Here is a 10364-nt window from a genome sequence, read left to right as displayed (position 1 = left end):
TTTTAAAACTAAATCAAGCATTCTGTAAAAACTGGAAATTTCATTTAAGTATCTTAATAAGACAATTTTTAATATTGGATTCTGGTGGGCTATTTGTTTTAATCAGCTGGAAGACTTATTTTTACTTACAGGCAACAACTATTGTTCTGACAGGCATAGATGGGTCACTTGGCTCTCCAAAGCCAGCTCTGTTCTCAGCAAGAACACGGAACTCATACTCCACGCCCTCAGTGAGACCGGTGACTTCATAGCTGAACTCAGCAATGGATTTCTTGGACGCCCTGATCCATCTCATACCCTTTCTCTCCTTCTTCTCAACACAGTAACCTATTATGTCACTTCCTCCATCCTCAGTCGGTCTCCTCCAGGTCACAGTGGCTGAATGTGCATCAACTTTCTCAACCTCTGGTTTAGATGGCGGACCAGGGGGACCTATATACAGATAGAAGAAATACATTCATGAAACTATGTAGTTTGTATTATTCTCCCAGGGATATTTAATCTTTATTAATGAATTACAAATGTAGGATGTAAAATGCATTGAGGAACATAATGTAAATGCACATACCAAATCTATCAACCATCTTGACCGCCTCAGAGTGAGATGGCTCACTGGCACCATACTGGTTAACAGCAGAGACTCTGAAGAAGTACTCATTGCCCGCAATCAGCTTGCTGGCAACATAGTGACAGTCAATGACCTTCTCTTCCAGGACAGTCCAGAGCAGGCGGGTGGTTTCTCTCTTTTCCAGGGTGTAATACTTGATTGGAGAGCCTCCGTCCTCTGTAGGAGCTGTCCATGCAAGAGTGACCTTTTCAGAGGAGACACCAGTGCTTTCAATGGGTCCAGGAGTACCAGGAACATCCAGAACGGTGACCTTAACAGTTTCCTCCTTTACACCGAAGGGGTTGCTGGCAGTGATGATGTACTCCCCAGAGTCCTTCCTGCCAGCATACTTGATTGACAGAGTAGAGGATGTTGCAGTGGTCTCAATATGAACGAGATCAGAAGGTTTAAAATACTTTCCTCCCTTTGACCAACATGAGGTTGGCGCTGGTTTGCCTAAAATGCTTGTGGCAGTGATCACAATAGTATCACCGGCTCGGACCGTCAGACCCTCCTTCACCTGAGCTTCGATAATAATGGTTGGTGAAGCTGTTGGACAAAATAGGAAAAACTTAATTTATCATGCATTATGCCAAGATAATCACTGAAAGTGATGCAAGTGAGGCAACATCTTAGTGGTGGTTCCATATCTTACCATATTCATCTGTGCAGATAATGGTGTCTGTCTGCTCGGAGGGCGGGCTGAGAGCTCCTGCGGCATTCTTCGCCCTGATTCTGAACTCATACTTGCAGCCCTCCTGCAGATCAGTTACAGTGAATGCAGGCTCTACAACATTCACGTTGTTGGCCTTCACCCAGATCTTAGAAGGCAGGTCGCGCTTCTCAACAATGTAGCCAGTCAATCTGTGGCCACCATCAAACTGTGGCTCTGTCCACTGGAGGGTCACAGTGCTTCTGCTGATGCTGATCACATCAGGTTTACCAGGGGCATCTAATGAGGCAGATATAAAAAAATATCAATGTATTGTTGCATAATTTACAGCATTAATCATTTGTTATGCTCGTTGACACTTTTTACACTTACCAATGGGATCCAGGGCCACCTGTGGATCTGTGGGAGCACTTGGTCTGCCGATGCCAGCCAGGTTGATTGCCATGACTCGGAACTCATACTCCAAACCTTCAGTCAGCCCTGTTACCTTGTATTCCTTCATCCTCAAGGCAGTCGGGCTCGCCCTCTTCCACAACATACTGTTCCTCTCCTTGAACTCAGCATGGTAGCCTGAACAAGGTACCAAAGAGGGGAATAGACACACACCTCATACACATCATATAGATATCAATTAAAGTGCTATAAGAAGCAAAGATATAGTATGTAAATGACATGACTGTACCTGTGATGGGAGATCCTCCAGTCTTCCTTGGGTCAGACCAAGCCAAGTAAGCAGAGTCGTGGCGCATGCTCAGGATCTGAGGTGGAGGAGGGGCATCAGGAACATCTGTAGAAAAACAGTGATATTGTACAGTGAGGAGAAACTCATATTTGAAATTGAACAACAAACATTCAGCCCTTAAAACATACGAGTGTCAGTCACTTACTGAATGGATGTTTAGCAACGATGGGCTCAGACTTGAGTCCCTCTCCAACACCATACTTGTTCTCAGCACAGACTCTGAAGATGTACTCTGTGCCCTCATGGAGTCCGGTCACCCTCATGGTGTTAGTCTCCACAGTGGAGGACACAGTTACCCACATGTTGGTGATGGAGTCCCTCTTTTCCAGGATGTAGTTTGTGATCTCTGAGCCACCATCGTCCTTAGGAGTGAGCCACTTCAGTGTTGCCCCATCAGCAGTAACATCTTTGAACTTAATGGGTCCAACTGGGATGCCAGGTTTACCCACCACCCTGAAAGGAGACAGGGGAGATAAAAATCTTTTTTACTTACTTATTCAAATCTAGCTAGTAATGCATGGATATATGACTGCTTAGCGTGATCCATTTTTGAGGAAAATATTCTTCATGTTGTATTACATTTTCTGAAATATCATGCCCTGGTACCGTGTGATTCCTACCTGATGAAAATGGTGGACTCCTTGCTTCCAGCACAGTTTCTCAGGGTGATGGTGTACTTGGAAGCATCACTCCTCTGGCAGTCTCTGATCAGCAGGGTGGTGTTGACTGAAGAGGACTCTGCACACACTCGACCAGTGTCTGTCAGGTCCTCGTCATCTCCCTTCTTCCAGGAAACCTTGGGCGGAGGTTTGCCGATGATCGGGATCTTCAGACGGACAGTGCTGCCCTCCTTGGCAATGTAGCACATGTTGGGCAGCTCCCTCAAGTCACAGTTGGGATGAACTGCAGAGGAGAAGGAATGAGCATTTTCTCAAATACCTTTTTTCTATTTTTCAGGAAGTTTTATAAATATTGACATGGTCACTCACTTATCTGGTCCTTGGCGACCACTGTCAGCTCCTTGGCAGCGCTCTCTCCTGAGTCATTCACAGCCTTGACTCTGTAGGTGTACTCTCTGTTCTCCACTAGGTCTTTGGCACTATACTGCATGTTTTTGGACCTCATCAGCTCCTTGTACTTATCGTCACCATTGAGAACCTCTAGCACATAGCAGATGATGCGGCTGCCACCATCGGTGAGTGGTTTCTTCCAGCTTAGAGTGCAAGAGTCCTTGTTAACCAGCAGGGTCTTGAAGTCCATGACAGGCCCAGGCTCCTCTGACAAAGTAAAATGAGTGAAATTAGTATATTTGCAAGACCATAAAACAAAAGAAGGTCAAACTGAAATATCTGTTATCAGCAAACCCACCACATGCTCTGACTGAGTCGGCTGTCTCGCAACACTCTCCAACACCGAGCTGGTTAACTGCTGACACTCTGAAGCAGTAGGACCGTCCGGCATCCAGGTCTGGCACCTTGAATGATGTCTTGGTGCAGTTGTTGGAGACGATGGACCAGGCTTTCCTCTCAGTGTCACGCTTCTCCACAATGTAGTGAGTGACTTCATAGCCACCGTTGATCAGAGGAGCATCCCAGTAGATGTAGGAGCTGTCCTTGCACGTCTCCTTCACCATTAGGTTAACTGGTGGTCCGGGAGTATCTGGAGAGATACAAAAACACTTTGTAACAGTCTGTTAAATGTGGTCTTAAACCCAAAACAGATGTTTTAGTTGAGAACATATTCACGTTTCTGATGATTCCAACCGTATGTGGCTAACCTCAGTCAGTAAGTCTCTACAGAGTAGAATTTATGCAAACAAAATTGTAGATAAATATTTTTGCTTACTTAATGATAGTGTTTCACTCACCAAGAACCTTGACAACGATGGTGTACATCTTCATGCCAGCCGAGCTCTCCAGATTCAGAATGTATTTGCCAGCATCATATCTGTTGACATTCTCCACCATCACCATGGTGTCCGTGTTGGTGGATTTGATGACAATGCCCTGGCGGTCCTTGATGTTGGTGTTCATCTTTGCCCAGGTGACCCTGGGAGTGGGACGGCCCTTGATGGTGGCCGCGAGCCTCATGATGGTTCCGGCATTCAGCTCCAGGCCCTCCTTCAACTCTGCGCTCAGCTCTGCCTCGGGAGCAACTGCATGAACACACACACAGGATAGTTTTCTGAGTGACAGTGTGAGTGTTATTGTTGTATTGGTACAGATGCAAAGGCCTATTGGTGTTCATAAAATGGGGCAAATTTGAGTAAAATACTGCTCATTTTGCTGTCTTTTATAATAAAAAACATTACTGAAAAGCATATATGGTAAGAAAATGATCTAATCAGCCAGGGTTGTCGAGTTAAAGGGAAATTCACTATGGCCCCTTTATAAAAAATAAGGCCTAAGTGAACCAGGCTAACATGACATTAACCACCTTAAATTATTCTGTTAATTTTTATAAGTTGCACTTTTCCATGTTTGGGCCAGTTTTAAATAACTAAAAAATCCAGGTTGGATCTTGTATACCTTCTTGGTCGATGATACTCCATTCTTCTTCACATACTTAAAATAAATGCAGTTTAGAAATTTAAATCAGACGTACCAATGATGTCCTTGGCAACATGCTTGCCGGGTACTTCAACTGGCTCGCCGAAGCCGACCTTGTTGACGGCAGTGATGCGGCACTGGTACTCTGCCTTGTCTATGAGGTTCTGGATGGTGTAGTTGGTCTCCTGCAGGTTCCTGGGGACGTTGCAGCGTATCCAGTCAGTGGTGTCGGTCCGCTTGCACTCTACCAAGTATCCAATGATGGGGCTTCCTCCATTGTTGGCGGGGACGGTCCAGGAGAGGCTGATGGTGCTGTGGGTGGTGTCCATCACAGTAGGATTCACAACAGGGCCAGGAGGAGCTGGGGACAAGCACATTGACCGAGGTCAGTTCACATAGAGAGCATACAGAACTCAGTACAACAGTACATGCATTATTTCATGCAAAGTTTTCAGAGATTATAGGACTCACTGATGGGATTCTGTGCGGTGGTGCCAGCGGAGGGCTCGCTGGGTTTGCCAAGCCCTGCCACGTTGACAGCAATGACCCTGAATTCGTATTCAACTCCCTCTGTGAGACCTGTAATGTCCAGGGTCCTCTCTGTCAAGGGCTTTCTGTTCAGCTTGGTCCAGTTCATCTCCTTGGTCTCTTTCTTTTCCAGCATGTAACCCAGAACGGTTGACTTTCCATCATCAGCAGGCTCCTTCCAGCTCACAGTCATACAATCCTTGGTCACATTGGTGATCACTGGAGCCTCGCAAGGTCCAGGGACAGCTGGAAGTAACACCAAAGGTTGGGTTTAGGTTTTAGTTTAGATATTAAAAATATATTTTAAGTTTAAACTAAGCAACCAAATCTGGTCAATAACTTCTTCCCCAGTTTTAGACCCTCCTCCAGGTTAAACTGCAGCACTGATTGATGTTCTTTACAGTCATCGGCTTTGTTACAGTGATGTATGAACCCAGAGGAAATGCTGGTGATGACTTACTGAATGGGTTTTTGGCAATGACAGGGTTGGTGACAAGGGGGTCTCCAACCCCCCACATGTTCTCTGCGCGAATTCGGAACTGGTATTCGTGACCCTCGATCAGCTTCTCCACATTAAGCTCAAGGATATCCCCTTTGATCTTGGAGGAAACCAGGGCCCAGTTGGCTCTGCTGGTCTCACGCTTGTCTACAATGTAGTTGCTGATGGAGCCGCCACCGTCCTTCAGAGGAGGCTCCCAGGACATCTTGACACTGGTGGCAAACACCTCGATGTATTTAGCACTAGCAGGGGGGCCAGGGGCATCTGTGGAGACACAAAATAATCAGGCTATTGAGTACAGCATGTTGATTGGTGAAGCTGTGGCACATAATGCAGAATTTAATGTGATACAAGTCATAGACTGTGAAAAACCTCCCACTTGTATGCACTGTGTCTGACATCCATAAAGAAAAGAAAAAAGTATTCACCTAGGACGTTGACCTGTATTTCGGCAGTCTTGGATCCGCTGGCGTTCTCGGCCAGGATGGTGTAGGTTCCTGTGTGTTCCTTCGTAACAGCCATCATCTCCAGCTGGAAGTGATGCCTCTGTTGGGTGATGACTTGGCCTTCACCTGACTTCAGACTATCATCGCCTCTCTTCCAAGTCACTCTAGGCATAGGCTTACCAAACACCTCAGCCTCCAGGAGGATTGTGGTTCCAGCCTTCACTTTAAAACCCTTCTGCATCCTGGCGTTAAGCTCCACCCTTGGAGGAACTGTATTTGTAAAGATAAAATTAATTAAACTCATGTCTGCGAGACTCCCATTTAAAAACAAAAAGTTTTAACAGACACTATGTCCAGACATGTGATTGTAGTGACTGGTTTATCAGCCTGAGTGGAAGATTGTTAAATCAAAATCTCTCACCATTCTCAGCACAGACCAGGACAGGATCTGTAGGCTCAGATGGTTTGCTCATGTTGACAGCAGTTTTGGCAATGACTCTGAACTGGTACTGCAGGTCTCTCTCCAGGCCCGTCACTGTATACTCCTCCCGTGGGACATTCTGGCTGCTGGTATTGCAGCGTATCCAGGTGTCTCCCGGCACCCGCATGGCCTCAACATAGTAGCCAATGATCTTGCTGCCACCGTCGTTCTTAGGACGGGTCCAAACCAGAGTGACAGAGTTCCTGGTTATGTCCAGGACCTCAGGTTTACCAGGAGTGTCTTTGACACAAAGAGACAAATGAGCAAAGGTAAGAAAACTAAATTAAATGAATAAAATAAAGCTTATGGCTTTTGTAGTGTTGGTCGGTGGCAAACCTACCAACGGGTGTTCTCGCAGTGACAAAGTCAGTCTTCTTGCTTGGTTTGCCCTGGCCAGCACGGTTAATTGCAGACACTCTGAAAGTGTATTCCAGGCCCTCGATGAGGCCGGCACACGGGTACTCAGTGGTGCGGACGACGGTGTCGTTGGCCTTCACCCATAGCAGACTGTTCCTCTCCTTACGCTCAATGTAGTAACCTGTGATGGGACTGCCACCGTCGCTCTCAGGTTTATCCCAGGCCACAAACATACAGTCCTTGTTGGTCTTGTTGATGCAGAGGTTGAGGGGCTCGCTAGGAACATCTGCAAACAAAAAACAATTATCATTGTTTGTAATGACAAAACCAGCCAACGTTAGAGGGAAGCTTACATCTAGAACTACTTCACAGGGGACATATTTCAGTTAAACTTACCAAAGGGGAACTTGGCAACCATCCTGTCAGACTGAATGGGGTCTGACACACCATAGCGGTTCTCAGCACGGATTCGGAAAACATACTCCTTCCCAGGGATAAGCTTCCCAAGCCTGCAACTGGTCTTCAGGCCAGAAGAGGCAGCCGTCACCCAGTCGCCTCTACTCACATCGCATTTTTCCACCACATAGTTAGTGATATTGCTGCCTCCGTCCTCTAGTGGTTTGTTCCAGGACAGGGAGCAGGCGTCAGCGTCAATGTCGCTGATCTCCACGGGGCCCTCGGGAGGACCGGGGATGTCTGAATTACACAGAATCGTCAGATTTAAATATGAAAAATCACCATCAAATGATGTAATTTTGTCTGACCGAAAATATTCTTCAAGATTATTTTCTTTTCTTCATTTTATCTTATCGTGGGTAACACTGACCTCTGATGATAATCTTCAGGGCCTGGACCACCTTTGCCGAGCTGTTCTCAGCTACCAGGCTGTACTCTCCGCTGTCAGTCCTTGACACATCTTTGATGATCAGGACACACAGGTTGCCGGACTGGTGCACGGCCAGACGGCTGGATGAGACTACTGCATCTTTACCACGCAACCATTTGCAAGTTGGGGAAGGTTTTCCAGAAACCACCGCCTCCACTCTGAGCTTGGCTCCGGCTCTGGCACTCACTGTCTCTGGCATGACAATCTTCGGCTCCACTGCGGGAGAGGACATCAGAAATGACTCATTCGATTGGAAAGATGGTTACACTACTGCGTGTTACTCTTAAAACATGGTATAACGGCTAAAACTAATTATATATATTAAAATGTATTCATTTCAATGATCCGCCTTATTTACAACAGTATCGTGTACCCTTTACTTCAAATGATCAAGTTAGGCATTCTGCTCAGCTCTATTTCTTGGTCCTTCATGATAAGAAAACTATTTGTAAAAGAGCTATTATCTTCCCCAGCAGATTGAAATATTTATTAATCCGACATAACAACTTACACATTTGTTCCTTGATCTCGACCGGCTGCCGGGTCTCAGTAAATGAGCTCATGCCCATCATGTTCTTGGCAGCCACTCTGAACTTGTACCTCTTGCCCTCCTTCAGGCCGCTGATGCTGATGCTCAAACCTTTCACTGTAGTGTAGGCGTTCCACACTTCCTTTTCAGGTTCTGCCTCCTCTTCTTCCTCAACCACTGGAGGTGGTGGAGGTGGTGGAGGAGCTTCCTCTCCCTCTGGAACCTGTTGGGGGTTGTAGATTCATAATTTTCAAGTTTACTCAATAATAAGAATGTTTGAACTTCAATCACAAAATTCTGCAAGAACATATATTTTTGTAAAATGGCATTTTTTTTTGGTACACATCTTAATTTATTTACTGCATTCCTATAGTATAATAGTAGAGTTACGAAATCAACAATTGACTGAATCAGTCACAACAATCAGTTTGATCACAGGACAGACCTCCACAGGTGCTGGAGGCTCTGGAGGACGTTTGACCTCGATGTATTCAATTACATAACCATCGATCTTGGCTCCACCGTCCCTTGCAGGCTTCGTCCAGCCGACTGTGGCACTGTTCTTAGTGATCTCCAGAACCTCAATCTTCTCACAAGGGTCGGGCTTGCCTAAAAAAGGAAATCAGATGGGTGTGTTAAAGTGTCTGTAATGAATGATGATTAAATGATGAAAAAGAAAAGAGTGAACTGAAAACAGTGAGCGGCTTTAAGCAGTGAGTGAGCTTTTAGTTGTGGAGTCAAAGTCTGATCTTGTGTAAGAGACAATACGTACTGACAGGATCAGAGGCCAGGTAGGAAGTGGGTGACACTCTGGGAACACCAGAACCATACTCGTTGACAGCTGTGACTCTAAAGTAGTACTCGGTGCCTGGCATCAGACCGCTGACTTTTAAGGGAACCTTGTCCTTCTCAACTTCGGCCTTGACAGTCGCCCAAGTCTTGCGGTCAATCTCACGCTTCTCAACAATGTAGTGAGTGACCTCGCTGCCACCATCAATCTCAGGAGGACTCCAGGACAGCATGGCTGATGTCTGTTTGATGTCGGTAGCCTCCAGATTCATCACAGGTCCTGGAGTGTCTGTCAGATAAATGATTGACATTTGAATTAGGACTTTTGATTCAGCTTAAAGATCTAATTTTGATGGAAGTAAGCATTTTTTGTTGACTGCTACTAACTTCAACTTGTATTTATTAATTAAAAGAAAACCAGGACTTACCCAGAACCTTAACATTGACAAACACAGCCTTCTCTCCAGCAGCACTCTGTACAGTCAGGCAGTATTTGCCAGAGTCATTGCGGGTGCTGTCGGGGATGACCAGGAAGGTCATGGTGTCAATGATGTCAACTTTTCCCTTCCTGACCACGTTGTCAATACCCATCCTCCTCCAAGTGACCTTAGGAGGTGGTCTACCTCTGATGGTGGCACATAGTCTGATGGGACAGCCGGCTCTCACTGTCAGTCCCTGCTTCAGGTCAGCATCTATGTCAATCTCGGGTGCCTCTGTTGGAAGGAACAGTGCCAGTGCAAGTGTCAGCTTGATATTGCAAGTACAGATCACATATTCATTTTATCCCTAGTTCCTCCCCCATGTTGTCATTAAATCATCTAGTTGCCATAAACGAAACAAAAAAATCAATGATGTCCTCACCTAGAATCTCCCTGGGGATGACACCACCCTCCAGGTTGCAGGGCAGGCTCATGCCCACCTGGTTCTGAGCAGACACTCTGAATTCATACACAAGCGTCTCATCCAGACTTGTGACTGTGAACTCGCACACAATCAGCTGAGCCGCCACGTTGCACCTCTTCCAACCATCGTCTCCTTTTTTGGCACTTCCCTGTGCCCTCATCTCCACAACGTAGCCAATGAGGGGAGCTCCACCATCTGATACAGGCTTGGTCCAGCCCAGGGTTACAGTAGACTTGGTGCTGTCCAGGACCTTCAAGTTGGTAGGAGGTGCAGGAGGCTCTGTAAGAAGACATAGGGGTGCGTGAAGATGAAGCCATATATTTTGTCTATAGTTATCTTACATTAGCAACATTTGTCAACAAATAGATATTAAAC

At 46.1% G+C, this 10364-nt stretch overlaps 1 protein-coding gene across 1 annotated transcript in view; it reads right to left on the bottom strand.

The window, feature by feature from the left end:
- ttn.1 (titin, tandem duplicate 1) overlaps positions 1-10364 on the bottom strand; it is a 188819-nt gene that overhangs the window by 44579 nt on the left and 133876 nt on the right. Inside the window, 23 exon segments of the mRNA XM_046054416.1 lie at positions 130-432; positions 569-1156; positions 1263-1559; positions 1653-1850; positions 1963-2067; positions 2168-2475; positions 2643-2925; positions 3012-3299; positions 3391-3681; positions 3890-4177; positions 4627-4932; positions 5043-5345; positions 5560-5862; positions 6027-6314; positions 6466-6765; positions 6866-7168; positions 7279-7578; positions 7709-7984; positions 8280-8520; positions 8743-8906; positions 9070-9375; positions 9515-9799; positions 9948-10268. Of these exon segments, the coding sequence (XP_045910372.1) occupies positions 130-432; positions 569-1156; positions 1263-1559; positions 1653-1850; positions 1963-2067; positions 2168-2475; positions 2643-2925; positions 3012-3299; positions 3391-3681; positions 3890-4177; positions 4627-4932; positions 5043-5345; positions 5560-5862; positions 6027-6314; positions 6466-6765; positions 6866-7168; positions 7279-7578; positions 7709-7984; positions 8280-8520; positions 8743-8906; positions 9070-9375; positions 9515-9799; positions 9948-10268 (6645 nt within the window).

Source organism: Micropterus dolomieu, linkage group LG07 (genome assembly GCF_021292245.1).
Source record: "Micropterus dolomieu isolate WLL.071019.BEF.003 ecotype Adirondacks linkage group LG07, ASM2129224v1, whole genome shotgun sequence".
NCBI classification, from domain to species: domain Eukaryota; kingdom Metazoa; phylum Chordata; class Actinopteri; order Centrarchiformes; family Centrarchidae; genus Micropterus; species Micropterus dolomieu.
Note: the sequence above shows the minus strand (reverse complement) of the source record. Positions and strands in the feature narration are given on the sequence as shown.